Source organism: Lepisma saccharinum, chromosome 4 (genome assembly GCF_977018435.1).
Source record: "Lepisma saccharinum chromosome 4, izLepSacc3.1, whole genome shotgun sequence".
Classification (NCBI taxonomy): Eukaryota; Metazoa; Arthropoda; class Insecta; order Zygentoma; family Lepismatidae; genus Lepisma; species Lepisma saccharinum.
Window position 1 is genome coordinate 7,696,783 of NC_139232.1, and position 15,910 is coordinate 7,712,692.

Sequence of the window (15,910 nt, forward strand, 5' to 3'; positions counted from 1 at the left end):
TAGAATATGCTGTTAGGAAGGTAAAATAAACTAAAGAAGGACTAAAATTAAATTGTATGACTCAGTTGTTAGCATATGCAGATGATGTAGACTTATTAGGGGAAGATATAAATACAATTAAGAATAATGCTAAAATATTTCTCAAAACTGCTAAAGAGATAGGTTTGGAAGTTAACAAAGAGAAAACTAAATATATGCTTACATGCCGAAACCAAGTGTAGGTAATAATCAAAATCTAATTATTGATAACAACTCGTTTGAACCAGTTTCCAAATTCAAATACTTAGGAGTAATATTAACAAATGAAAATTATATTAAAGAGGAAATAAAAAGTAGGCTTAATTCAGGAAATGCATGTTACTTCTCTATTCATAAACTTTTGTCTTCTCGTTTAATATCTAAGAAACTAAAAGTTAAAATATACAAAACAGTAATTTTGCCTGTAGTATTATATGGGTGTGAAACTTGGTCCCTTACATTGAAAGAGGAACACAAATTGAGAGTATTTGAAGATGGGATCCTTAGGAAAATCTTTGGACCTAAAAGGGATGAGGGGACAGGTGAGTGGAGAAGGTTACATAATTTAGAACTACATAATTTGCATTCATGTCCAGATATTATTAGAATAATTAAATCAAGAAGACTTAGGTGGGTAGGCCATGTGGCACGAATGGGAGAGGAAAGAGGAGTTCACAGGATTCTTGTTTGGAAACCCGATGGTAAGAGACCTATAGGAAGGCCAAGACGAAGATGTAGGGACAACGTTGAGATGGACCTAAAGGAAATCGGTAGAGATGGAAAAGAGTATATAGATCTTGCTCAAGATAGGGACAGATGGAAGGCCTGTGTTGCTGCAGCCAAGAACCTTCAGGTTTAAGAAGGCTAGAGAGTTAGTTAGTTAGTTTCAGGCTCACCCTGTACCACTAATTACAATTGTAAATTCAATTAATGATACAATTGTTCTAAATATGTACTTATTTAGTAGTACATTTTACATGTAAAATGTTTCTGAATTTGACTAATGTGTTTATTTTTTAACTTGAGGCAAGCAACCTAACCACACTAACTGAGAGTTGCAAGTGTTAGATAGGCCTACATTTTGACTTGGGCTCTGCGGAAAAATCTTGAAACACTAAGGGTGCCGTGACATGAAAAAGTTTGGGAGCCCCTGCCCTAGCATATTGTCTAGTCCTGTGGGTGTGTATGTACTTGAATAAGGATTTGGCTTGAGAAAGTTCTAGGAAAGAGTGAGTTAATCTAGAATATTTCATCAAAGGTCATTGTAAGGAGGGTGTTAAGATAAATTTAACCAGTGTTTCAAGTGAGAGGGCACATGGGAGAGGAGATTCAATTCCCAGCTAGGATGATTTCAGTAAGCATCCCCCCCTGCTTCATTGCTGCCATGTTGAATCACAGATTCCCCACCTATCCCCAAGGCCAGAGCAAACATGCCCTCTACCTCCAGGTGCAGATCTATGGGGCAATTGCCCTTCCCAACTGCTAATTTTTTCAACAAATTTAAAACAGCCAAGAATATTGTTTAAAATTTAGGTCCAGATCAGAACTGTATCTACAATTTAAATTTGGATCTGAAAAAGATAAAAAAAAGGTAAAGTGCTCCCCTGTGCATAGCACCACGCCATGAAGGCGTATAGGGGGTGTGGGGGTAACGCCCCACACTTTCTTGATCCGGTCGTGAGTGGGGGTGATGTGATCAGCATCATGCCCCTGACCGCCTTTACCCCCCAGGGTTTCCCCCAGGTACCCATGTTATTCGACGCTGGGTGGGCGCCGGGGCCGCTTTCCATCGTTAGAAAAGTTCCCGGATTTGAACCGGCCGGGGATCGAACCCGGGACCTTTAGCATGGTAGTCAGATGCATTACCGACTGAGCCACTGCAGCCTTGGATCTGAAGCACTGTGCAATATGCCTAAAAATGTGATCAAACCTGAGACGATATGATGGAATTGTTAATGGAACACCAAGAACACCCATGTTGAGCTGGGGTTCGAACCTGGGAGCCCTGACATCATTGCATGGTGCTAACCACTTTGCCATGGAGATCAACCTCTTGAGAAAATAGATTTTTGTTTTATTTGTTAATTCACTTTACCCCTCATATCTGATCCTTCAGTTTACCTTGACAATAGAAGGAATTATAATGACACAATAATAACCATCTATTCTGGCCCTGTGCCCATGGACGTCCGCAGGATTTTTTCCAGGGAGGGGCAAGCAAGGTAATGTTTTTCCAGGGGGGGCAAAGGACACATATTTTCCTCCAAAATAGTGATGCCCTCTCAAAAAACACTATTTCAGTCTGAAATTATCATGTTTCTTCAATGAATTTATAATAATTAACATAAATTACTGTGATTGAAATGAAACTATGTGTGAAATATATAATTTTTAGGTACACATTCATTTTCCGGGGGAGCGTGGCCCCCCCTTGCCCCCCTTCTGGATGCCCATGCCTGTGCCCTATTTTTGCCCTAATCTGAAGCATGGAAGTCAGCTTGGATCCTGTTTATAGTACTAAAAATTGTCTATGCAAAATAGTGGATAAATTCACGCAGGACACTAGTAAAAAAAAAACACTTCTGAGTTAAAATTATTGTGTTACAGTATTTTGTAATGTTTGTTATTCTGAGTGCATATATTTTACTTTCATTTCATAAATGTATTCCATTTGAATACTAAGATGTGCAATAACACCTTGACTTAATTGGATTTTGTTTTACAATTTTAGGTGCAAAACTCCAGGTCATTATATGAGAAACCTTCCACCAACTTCAATTATTATCTGCTTTCACAATGAAGCTTGGTCAGTCTTACTACCTACTATCAATTCAATAATTGACAATTCACCATCTCATTTAGTGAAAGAAATTCTTCTTGTGGATGATTTTTCAGATATAGGTAGGTGTGGAACATAAATGCTGCATTTAATGTTATACAAAAATGTGTGTGTGCTCACACAATACATGAAATGGATCAAGTTGAGTCCCATGTTTCGAATTATTGATTGTCCCTTGAGAATATAACCCTTTATCGACTGACGGGACTTTTAAAGTCCCACATCCTACAAATGCTTGCTACATGGCACAGTTGGTTTCTGACTCAACGGGTCCTGTGTGTCCATGTTAACTGTAGTGTCTACTACTCACAACAAATGGCAGGAGCTGCTGGAAGTATATGCAAGGGAGCAGTAAGCAATTTCTTAGACCTAAGCATCAGTAATGCAGCCATATTGACCTCATAAAAGTGCAGTGGTTTTAGATTTATGAAAAGTAGATATTAGAATAACTGTAAGTACCCCAGAATTTTTTATGTCTTATTCCTAGCTCACATAAATATGGTTATAAAATAATTTTGGCCAAATATGATCGGAAAGTTGTTTTATGAGCAAAACATCATTTGGGACTTTGCAGTCCCGACAGGCTTCTGGTGTCTACTTTGCTCGAAAAAATATTAATATATTTTCCATACTTCTAAACTAGTGGCGTGCCCCAGATTTTCAAAATTGGTGGTATATACATTTTTTCTTAACAGTCAGCCCTTATTTTGCCATTTTTCCTAATTTTGACTTTATTTTTTTATGAATACTGAGCCAAATGGGGGCTATGACCCCATCCTTGCATAACCCAATGTTCTAGACAGCTCTTTTTGGTTTTGTAGGGCTATGGCACAAATATCGATATCGATGAGGGTATTAATAGGTGACTGGCAGAAAATCTCTCGGATGTAGAGACACCATTTGAGCATAATAGCAATGAATGTAAGATAGTGGTGTGTCCAAGTGGGTGTTGGCTGGGGTAATAACAAGATGAAAAACAAGGGCTGGCTTCTAGTAAAATATATATAACTTACCCCCTTACCAAAATCCAGAGCATGCCACTGTTGGGAAATCAAGAGTGATGACTCTCTTTATTTACTCTTTCTTGCTCATTTGTCTTTTTATTTATATATGTCTTCTGAGGAGTATATTCTAAAATGTGTAACAGACAGATATTTTGCATGTAAGTGTTGAAGGGAGTATTTATTTTATAACTAAGCACCATCTGATATACAGGGTGGGTCAAAAGTCACAATACACCTAAATAAAAGAAGCCACTGTGGGGATAGGTTTCAGTGAGTGTTGGATATGCGTGTTGGGGGTGGGGGAAAACTTTATGATGAGGTTGATCTTGACGGCCGCCATCTTGAAGTCCGCCATCTTGGATTCAACTTCATTTTTTTAAATGGGAAGGGGGTCATGTGACACATAATTTTAGGCTAGAATTTTGTCAGGAATTAAATGGTGTTGTCCATTTTGACGTATCTTTATTCATGTAGGAGTTACAAAGGTTTTCTCTTCGTTGCAGGTTGACAGGACAACATGAAACTAAGCGACGCTGAACGGGTTGAGATCATCCTAATATCAGGGGAAAGAAGTTCTCGCACCATTGCAGCCGATTTCAATGCTCGCCATCCAATTTCCCACGCCACAGTTGCATCACTGCTGTCCCGGTTCACTGCCACAGGGAGTGTGAAAGATACACCACGGTCTGGGAGGACACGTTAATCAACAGATGAGGCGACAACCATCGCCGTGTTAGGTAGCTTCGCCCTCAGTCCCACAAGGAGTGTGCGTAGCATGTCTCATGTGACTGGTGTTGGCAGATGCTCCATACGCCGGATCTTGAAGTCACATCATTTTCATCCATTCAAGCTGCACCTTTCTGAAGACGATCCTGACCACCGGCTTCAGTTTGCGGAATGGGCAACAGCACAGCTTGCAGATAACCCACAGTTCGCCCAGAATGTGCTCTTTACGGACGAAGCTAACTTTTACGTTAACGGGGAGGTTAACAAGCAGAACCTGCATTATTGGTCAGACAGTAACCCACATTGGACTGATCCATCCAAGATGGTTGGACATACCAAAGTCATGGTGTGGTGCGGGATCTGGGGAACACGGGTCATTGGTCCTGTGTTCATCCACAACAATTTGAATGCCGACAGCTACAAAGAGATGTTGGAGGAGCTGGTGTTCCCATCCGTAGCGACGGAGAATGGTGACTTCCCCTTATGGTTTCAGCACGACGGGGCACCACCTCACTACGGTTTGCAGGTACGTGGATTACTCAACGAACAGTTTCCACAGCGCTGGATTGGCCGTCGAGGTCCAGTGGGGTGGCCTGCAAAATCCCCCGATCTCACTCCCCTGGACTTTTACCTATGGGGCCACCTCAAAGCCATGGTCTATGTGGTCAAAATCAATGATCTTCGCCACCTGGAACAGCGGATCATTGATGCATGTGCGGCTATTACACCAGATGTCCTGTTACGTGTGCATACGGAGTGGCAGAAGAGAATGAAAATGACTGTCCAGCATGAAGGAGGCCACATCGAACACATCATGTAAAGTGTGCCATTTTTCAAAACTTGGAAAGAGAAACCTTTGTAACTCCTACACGAATAAAGATACGTCAAAATGGACAACACCATTTAATTCCTGACAAAATTCTAGCCTAAAATTGTGTGTCACACGAACCCCTTCTCATTTAAAAAAATGAAGTTGAATCCAAGATGGCGGACTTCAAGATGGCGGCCGTCAAGATCAACCTCATCATAAAGTTTTCCCCCACCCCCAACATGCATATCCAACACTCACTGACACCTATCCCCACAGTGGCTTCTTTTATTTAGGTGTATTGCAACTTTTGACCCACCCTGTACATCATTTCTCTGTTTATACACAAAAAAGTCAGTGGCCTGTCGGGATTTCCTGGTCCCATTAGGTTATTACAATGTCAGATGATTTTTTTGTTGTCAATCCTGCCAAAGGAAGTCTTACCCACACATATAAATGTTTCAAACTGTCGTTTTGTTCCATAACAAATATTCAGGCTATAAAGGGATAAACCATCCTAATGTCATAGCGAAGAGCTTGCATTCTGCCAGGTTAATAGTTTGATTGTCTACAAGAGCTACATATTTCCAAATTAATTAATTTTTATTACGGTTTCAATTAGCATGCCTTCAGTAAGCACACCCCATAATTACAAAAAAATCTATATTTGGATTTGCTGATTTAAGAAGTAAGTCAGTGATGAATGAATCAATAACATCATTATTTTTCATTTGTGTATATTTCTGCATTTACTAACCACTACCTACACGTGAGTGGTTTGGTCGTGTCTTCATTAATTTCATGTGATTATTATTCACCTCCATCAACATGATTACCCTAAAATAGCAAAAAAGCAATATAAAAATAAGGAAATAAAAATACAAAATCAACTTTTAATATTTATTTACTTTGTGTATAATTCAGAAAAGATGCAACCTTTATAATTTCATTTGATCTATTTTTAGATTACCTGAAGAGGCCGTTAGAAGATTATGTATCAAATATTAATAAGATAAAAATGATTCGAACCTCCGAGAGACTTGGTCTTATTAGGGCTCGAATGTTGGGGATAGACCATGCAACAGCACCTACTCTGACTTTTCTGAATTCTCACTGTGAATGTACAACAGGTGTAGTAAAATTCAAAATGGTTTATGTTGCATAGTTAGACAATTGACAGTAGTTTTATAGTTTTCATATATTTTGCCAGGTGAATTTTTGGAAGCAATGGTCTACATATTGAAATGGGGAAGCATAATACTCTATCTCTACAGTATGGAAACAACTACAGGGTGCGGCAATAAATTTGCCAATTTTAATACTCCACACATAAGACAAAATAATACATAGGCTAATACATAACAAAACATACATATTTAATATGAAATGAACTACTTTATTCACTAAAGAAGAAATCCCAAAAGAAAAGAAAATTACAATCCTTACATTTTGATTTATTTGAAATAACATTATTATTATTGACCTCCACTTAGTTCCACAAGCTCTCTCTAGTAGGAATTTGAGCCACCTCTTCCTAGATCCAATCTTTAAGTTCGTTGAAGGTGCATGGGGGTTGATTGAAAGACGTTTGCTTTCAAACACCTCCAAAGAACATTATCACATGTGTACAAATCTGGTGAATCTAGTGGGCCAATATCCATGTTCTTGTTATTGTAATATGCTTTTAGAGCAGATGCGCACTGTGCCCCACCTACGACTCTGTCATAACTGAAAGGTAAAGCAGGAGCTGCAAGATGACATTAGTCTTGTGTTACCTCTGACTTAACAACTAGCTATATGCACTGTTGTGAAATTGCCCATTTATTTCATTGCTGCACCTTGTCTATATTCTACCGGGTGTCCAAAAATTATTGGTCGATTTTGTAAGACTATATCTTCTTTACCAATAGTGAACAGAAATACACAATACTACCACTATTTCAAAGAGAAATATTTGAAGTTACACATGGACCTTAAATGAATTCAAAGTGTGCCCCACGTGTGGCAGTACTCCCATTCTTGCCAAACCTTCTGAAGCATGTCTTGTGTGAAGTTTCCGATGGAAATATTAATGCACCTTCGCAGTTCTGGCACAGTCTGTGGAAGTGGAGGAACATAAACATTGACTTCGATGAAACCCCACAGGAAGAAATTGCACACTGTAGGTCTGATGGCCAAGGAAACCACCATAGGAAATGACACACAAAAAAGATGCTTGGAAGGTTTGGCAAGAATGGAAGTACCGCCTGGGCATCTGTCCTGCCTGATGTGACACTTTGAATGCATTTAAGGTCTGTGTGAAACTTCAAAAATTCTTCTTTTAAATGATGCTAATATATCATACATTTCTGTTCATTATTGATGAAGATGTAGTGTTACAAAATTGACCAATAATTTATGAACACAGTGTATATTGTAGGAAAATATATAAACACACACACATAGTGTTAATAATAAAATACTCTCTGATTTCATTCACCTAATGCAAGCATGGTAAGAGACTCCATAATGAAAACATTTAGAGTTTGAAAGAGTAACTCACCAAGATTGATGAAAAATTCCTGCAGGAGGAACATGGTTCTTTGGTTGGCCACTAGGTGGCAGTTTGAGAAAATAATGGAGATAGATAGGCTCCCCTTTTAGCCTCGATGATATCCCTACAAACTGGCAGACTGTGGACTTTCCATTGCATCCATTTTTGTAATCATGAGTAAGGCATATTGTTCATCTCATTATCATAAAGTTTAACCTAAAGAGTTCCAAAGTAATGTAAAACAGTCAAGTAGAAAAATATTTAGCATTTGAATGTGGAAATTACAGTAATTCTTATCTATAACATGCTCGTTCCTACATGTAAAAGATGAAATGTAGTGTAATTGTATATCCTTGCTATTTTCAGGTTGGCTTGAACCTTTACTTAATCAAATAGCACATAATTCCACCAATGTGGGATCTCCTGTTTTGGAGGTGATAAATAAAGATACCTTGCAGTATCATTCTCTTTCATTAAAACATATTCACAGAGGAGGATTTAATTGGAATCTAGAGGTGAGTTTTTGAAATCGAAGTGCTAAGCAATTCATTCAAAAGATTTTAATACTTTTTTCAGTTTTGCTGTAACTGAAAATTCATTCTTCAACATACTTTAAGAGCTGACCGGATTATTCAATAACATGAAGGTTATGCATTTTATATTGCATACATGCTACCCCTCTGTGTATGAAGTGTATGACATTGTTACTAGGGACAACAGTGAAGTATTGATGTAAAATTTACTGATATTGATAATCAATATTCTACCTATCTGATATAAATTTAGAAATGTTCCATGAAGAATTTGAATGGTTCAGTCACTCTGTTGATTAACTATTTTGTAGGTTAGTCGCGTGTTACTCACAAATCCAGAATATAAAAAAGGAAAGTTAAAAATTGTACTTACGTATGTGAGTATAGTGCTCTTATTGTAGAACGACGTTTCAGAGATTGACTATCTCTTTCCTCAGGTTCGTATAAAAAACTAAGTACTTGGCATAGTACTGCGTCAAAAATGTAATATGAGGATTGTGGTTAAGGGTTGGTTAGGGTACATTTAAAATATTAAGTTTTTGCTATTAGAAGTACGTAAAAACCAAGTCGTTCCCTAAAAAAACTTGTACAGTAGACCTATTCACAGGTAAAAAAGTTTAGAAAGTTAAAAATCTAAAAAACCTGCATGAATCGCAATGCAACCTGCAGGTTTGGCCATTCCTACCCAACTGTGCTTCTCAATCCACATGAAGGTCAATTCTCCACGAATGTTTCCCCTCCCCTTGATTTTGTCGTTTCCCCTTATTACGTCACAAATCCAACGTAAATTCACATTCCTCTCTTGCAGCTTGCATAACTTCCGGCATGACGTGGAAACCGATATTGGGTTCAATCTTCCACGCTTTGTCCCATTTTTTGAGGAAATTGATCCACCCTTCTTCCAAATTTCCTTCGTCCCTATTAAGATTATTCTTCCCCCCCTACAAATATTCGTTGTTTCATACACGTGTCTTCCTAATTTCCTCCCCTCTTTTCTGATTATCTCTTCTTTTGCAATTCTATGCCCACTTTCCAAAATATGTTCTGAGAGACCCGTTTTGGGAACTTTTTCCCTTATGTCCTTTTCATGCTCGCTCCATCTTTTACCCATATTTCGGGCCGTCTGTCCTATGTACTCCTTCCTGCATTGGCATTGTATTCGATAAACCCCCTTCTGTTTTTCCGGTATTTCCCTAGTTGTCTTTCCTTTCTTATAATCGGTGAAGTATTTTTCTACATTCTTTGGTGCTTTCATCCCGCAAACGATTCCAAAATCTCTCGTTACTTTTCCGATTTTTTCCGATACGGATTGATGGTAAGGGATGCCAACGTACTTTACCCTTCTATTTTAGATTTTTTCCCCTTCTTTTTGATCCCCTTCCTCTTTTTTGGTTTCTTTCCTAATAATTTTCTGTGCTCTCTCCGCTATCTTATCCATTTCTCTATTTGTATATCCGTTTTTTAATCCTGTTTTTTTTTTATCCACCAAATTTCGTTGTCTTTTTCTTTTCCATTATTGCATAGTATACCGGCTCTAATAAAAAAGTTAAGGAATACGTTTTTCTTTGTTATTTCGGGGTGCGCCGATTCCTTGTTAATATATAAGTTCCCCGATAGGGGTTTATGATATACTCCTGTTCTAATCCTATTCCCTTCTTTCAAGATACTAAGATCCAGGAAATTGATTTTTTCATCGCTTAAGTTTTCCCTAGTGAAGTTTACCGGCACCGAGGGGACGGGCGGGAGATTGTTTACTAAGGTGGCTGTTAGAAAAAGGAATAGACATCCTAACTGCTTGGGAATATGTACGATGGTATAACCTTGTAACGGAATATAATTTTTTCTATGTCAATGACAGTATTTATAGACAAAAAGAAGGCTTGGCGATGGGAAACCCCATTTCTGGTATAGTGACGTGCATTTTTATGCACTTCATTGAGAAGGCAGCTTTGGAAAAAACGAGAATGGGTATTAAATATTATGGGAGATACGTTGATGATATCTTGATTATAGGAAAGGGGGTAGCACTGAACAAGGTATTTGGAGAATTAGAAAAACAAGACGAAAGAATAAACTTGTGAATTTACGTTGGATTTGTGACGTAATAAGGGGAAACGACAAAATCAAGGGGAGGGGAAACATTCGTGGAGAATTGACCTTCATGTGGATTGAGAAGCACAGTTGGGTAGGAATGGCCAAACCTGCAGGTTGCATTGCGATTCATGCAGGTTTTTTAGATTTTTAACTTTTTAAACTTTTTTACCTGTGAATAGGTCTACTGTACAAGTTTTTTTTAGGGAACGACTTGGTTTTTACGTACGTCTAATAGCAAAAACTTAATATTTTAAATGTACCCTAACCAACCCTTAACCACAATCCTCATATTACATTTTTGACGCAGTACTATGCCAAGTACTTAGTTCTTTATACGAACCTGAGGAAAGAGATAGTCAATCTCTGAAACGTCGTTCTACAATAAGAGCACTATACTCACATACGTAAGTACAATTTTTAACTTTCCTTTTTTATATTCTGTTGATTAACGTGTGTAAATAGGTGAATGTCATAGGGTTTTGTCCTGGAATAAATGGGTTCCCAATCATTTTGACAAGATAAATTTCTCAACTTTTCCATGTTTTCCAGACAATTTTTAAATGTATATTTTGATAGCGTTTGAAGAAGTGACATTTATTTAAATTTCCAAGTCCTGGCAAGTATTAATACAAAACCAACTTGATTTCCTAGATTGATTGATTGATTGAATTAAAATTTGGGCCATTTTGCATCCTTCAATGTATGTGGGGAAACATTCCCCTATCATCCTTTGGAAAAATTAAATGTGCAATGTTGTAAAGAGACCTGCACACGACAAACACAACACACTAAAAAGTAAGAATAAACTAAAAGTTTCCTCACATACAGTGATAGAGACCAGCTCTTCTCAAAGAGCTTCTTTCCATGGTATTTGGATGTATTTGCACTTTTCCAAGATTTCCAGCAGTGAAAATCTTTGAAAACAAACTATATATTTAGAAATTTACTTTCCAAAACCATTGCGTTATGCCTTTATTTTCATTGAGCCAACACTTCACAAACTGACCTGAAAATACTGTTGTTTTTTTCTATGGAAACTGGTGTTTTTTGATGTTTTTCTGAAAGTCATGGAAAATGTGTTACTTAGTTTGTTTTTGTTCACCAAATCTTTCTGAAATCTGCATCATCCTTTCACAGATGTTACATTTTATATACATTTTTTCACATTTATGAATGTTTTTCTGTAACACTTTTTTAAAAGAAAAAGTAAACATTGTAATAAAAGTTACTAAAAGAATGTAATTAATACATAATATAGAGATAATGAAAAATAAGCTATAAACTTCCTCCTTGGATTTGAAATCATCCCTAACTGTGAAATCCAAAGTGGAATCATTGTAAAGAAATTCCAGATAATGTGCAATTGTGCATATAAATTTTTCAATGCTATTCGCACAATTATGCGCAAAGGCCCAATGTAATTTGACATGAGTGCAATTCAACAATGAAGAAAACGTGACATCTAGTGGTTGGAATTTGAAAGAAGTATTTGCAATTCACCTGCACAAGAGATGGGGTGAAAAACTGTTCAATCACAATACAAGTGTATATGGAAGGGAGGGCTATGCCCATCTTATTAGACAGTAGTTGTACAATGGGCTTTGTCCCTTACATGTCTCGAATGTGTTAAAAAAGTAGAATTCACACAAAATGTCTAGAATATCAGATCAGTAAAATTATCAGTAATAATTCTATATATGTGAATATTTGAGTAAGATATAAAATTATGTTAATATTTTTTTACATGCTCTTTTCAGTTTGTGTGGGATGTCATTCCTTCCAGAGAAAGAAGGAAACATAAAAACTTAGCTGAACCTTTATGGACGCCAACAATTTCAGGAGGAATATTCAGCATTGATAAAGCTTTCTTTGAAAATATAGGATTGTATGATAGCAGATTTGAGATTTGGGGTAGCGAGAACTTGGAATTGTCCTTTAAGGTATGCAAATTCATTGACAATATTCAAATCCACTTTCCACTTGAAAACATTTGCTTTTTTGGGACTTAATTTCACAGAAATAATTTCACTTATTAACTGATAAAATAATGCTTTGAAATGTAATGAAAAATAATTATTCCATCTATTTATAGGACACAGTAGATTATTTTCTAGCAAGGATTGTGTTCTGCACTTCTGAATATCTTTTGTATTTATTATAGACATGGATGTGTGGTGGAGCATTGAAGATTATACCTTGCTCCCATGTTGGTCATATATTTAGAGACAAAATGCCATATTCATTGAAACCTGGCATCAATATATTCAGAAGAAATTCAATTTTCTTAGCTGAAGTTTGGCTTGATGAGTATGCAAAGTACTATTACCAAAGGATAGTTTATAATCTGGTAAGAAGGTTAATTGTTTGTATTCGTCATACTTTACATTTTTTAGTCTGATTGATTGATTGATTGATTTGTTGTTTTAAGTCCACTTTATGCACAGTAAGGCTAATCGGGACTGGACCTACAGTTTAAAGTGGGATCCGAACCACTTGTGCCTCCACCGGTATCGAACCCGGGACCCCTTGATTGCAAGGCGACGACGCTACCACTGCGCCATCGGGGAGGACTATTTTTTTTTTTTTAGTCTGCCACTGTCAGTTATTTGTACTTGTGTTTTGGTATTTAGCATTGCTTTTCTGCTACTTTTGGCTAATCACTAGTTACATTCCTGGTAAAAAAGGTAAAGTGCTCCCCTGTGCTTAGCACCATGTCATGAAGGCATATAGGGGGTATGGGGGTAACGCCCCACACTTTCTTGATCTGGTCATGAGTGGGGGTGATATGATCAGCATCACGCCCCTGGCCGCCTTTACCCCCCAGGGTTTCCCCCAGGTACCCATGTTATTCGATGCTGGGTGGGCACTGGGGCTGCTTCTAAGGTTAGAAAAGTTCCCGGATTTGAACCGGCTGGGGATTGAACCTAGGATCATTAGCATGGTAGTCAGATGAGTTACCGACTGAGCCACCATGGCCACTTTCATTTGTTGTTCCAAATATGTGCTAATTTTAACCTTTACATGTATTTTTTATAAGGTTTATTCAACCTACTTTGTCCTCATACTTACTCATTTCAGTATCATTTTAAAGTGATACAGTTAAATGAAAAAAAGGCAAAAAGAGTACATTTCTGATTCTGTGATTTAAGTTCATAATAGATAAATATATATACTTTTCTACTTTTCACTATACTGGTATAGTGATAGTGTTTATTCCAATTTACTTGCACAGAATGTTAAGGAAACAAAAGTAAAAACTTATTTGTACAACTTGCATTGGATATTTTTGCTATCCAGCAAGATCATATACACAGGGAGATAAATAAATAGGGTATGAAATTTAGATAAAATAAAATGGAAAGTACATGCCATAATTGGATCAGGAGAAAGTTAATTTGTTTACTAAAATTAGGTAAAATACAGGGTATAGAATTATTTATATAATTTATTACAATGAAGATTAAATGGAAATAAGGATAAACATAAAATTTGATGCTCAGAAATCTGTTGAACTTTCTAATTTTCCCAACATATACGAGGGTCGTTCAAGGAAAAAGTTTCCCTATGTTGCAAAAAAATTATTTCTTAAGTTACAGACAAAAATCAAGTTGCACCAAGTAGCATGGTCCTTTCTCACTTTTCAACATAATTTCCAAGGCGACACAAGCATTTGTCCCATCATTGCACAAGTTTTTTGAAAGCCATCTGCAAAAAATTCGGGGTACAGGGAATGAAGAACACTTTTCACAGCTATCTCAACCTCCAAATCAGTGTAAAAACGTTGACCCTGCAACTGAGACTTCAGTGCGGGAACTGTGTTAGTGCTGCCTAATGGAGACGAGCATTGTCATCCAGAAGAATGACACCAGCAGAAAGGAGTCCAGGACGTTTGCGGCGAATTGCTTTTTTAACTTTCTCCAATGTTTGGCAATAACGTGCAGCATTGACTGTTTCCCCTTTGTTCAAAACTCTGTGAGCAATATTCAACCGCCAAAACACGTTGTTCCGCCATGACTCGCTACTCCTTATGGCCAGGGCACGTATCTCACTGCATGACTCACCCTAATCATGTGCCGCGCATGCACGGTAGCCCGCACAAACATTGCATTGTGTGGTAAATGTAGAAGAAAGACAAAAGAACACATTGCTATAGATCGACCACAAGGAAAAAAACCTTGGGACGAGAACTCCCCGCGCAGCTTTCCCTTCTTCCCTCCACCTCGAGCCATAAGGAAGCATTGTCCACTCTCCCCCTGCCCTACTCGCGGGGTACGGTGCACAGGAGCCGCGGGTCTCCGCAAGTTGTTTTGCTCGTGGTTCCACTATAGTTTCATTTTATTTATCGGGCTCTACTTTCTCCAAAAAAAGGGAAACTTTTTCCTTGAACAACCCTCGTATATTATTAATTTATTTCTTACATGAGGTATTGAATTTAGAAAAGTTGCAACATTGTTGTTTATTTTATGTCCACATCTAATAATTACTCTGATTCTAAGACTTTACTTTCTATACATTGCAGGGTGATTATGGAGATATAAGTGAAAGAAAAGAACTTCGCAAAAGCTTGGATGTAAATCTTTCAAATGGTATCTGGATAATGTTTATCCTGAAATGGATATTCCTGTTGCATTTGGTGAAGTAAGTCTTACTTTTATTTGCAATGCAAATAAAATTTTATTTTATAGAGAGTGGGCACCAAACTTGGTGAGGATTTTGCGGAGATGACGTTACCTGTATTTCTCCAGATTCTGATCAAGTTTTCCACTACTAAATGATAATTTTTTATGATTTCATGTATATGCTCATTAAGTTCAGCTTACAATTAAAGGTAAAAGGTAATGTACCCCATGCATAAAGCACCATGCCATGAAGGCACATTTAGGATGTGGGGGGTCATACATTCTCGATAATATACAGTGCTGTGCAAAAGTTTATCAACATCACGTTTTTCTGCGATAACTTTTTTCAAACTTCATAGATTCAAGTGAAATTTTTATGTTTGGCAGAAAGGTAGGTGGATCTGTATGAACAGGTGGTAGACTAGGACTATTTACAAGATTATTAATAATCTTTTTTTAGATTTTTTCAACTTGGCAAAAATATAACACTTTTATTCTTATCACCGTAATGTGTGAATGCTTTGAGGAACAATCACCAAACTGGTCACGGGTATCAACCCACTCTAGTACTTGGTTTGAAAGCCCTCAGCATCAATCACAGCCTGGCACCTGCGTGGCATGGAGTCGATCAACGATGGATGTTAGTTCCCCATTCTTCCTTCAGGTAGGGAGGCAGTTTGAAATCTCAAGATCAGCCATCTGCGGAGTTCTAGAGTGGACCAAGGTGCAGGGAGAC

General features: G+C 37.6%; 1 protein-coding gene across 1 annotated transcript in view; it reads left to right on the top strand.

The window, feature by feature from the left end:
* LOC145987090 (putative polypeptide N-acetylgalactosaminyltransferase 9) overlaps window positions 1-15,910 on the top strand; it is a 34,575-nt gene that overhangs the window by 3,343 nt on the left and 15,322 nt on the right. The window contains 7 exon segments of the mRNA XM_083121561.1: window positions 2,750-2,919; window positions 6,361-6,525; window positions 8,295-8,443; window positions 12,313-12,495; window positions 12,717-12,902; window positions 15,075-15,111; window positions 15,114-15,193. Of these exon segments, the coding sequence (XP_082977687.1) occupies window positions 2,750-2,919; window positions 6,361-6,525; window positions 8,295-8,443; window positions 12,313-12,495; window positions 12,717-12,902; window positions 15,075-15,111; window positions 15,114-15,193 (970 nt within the window).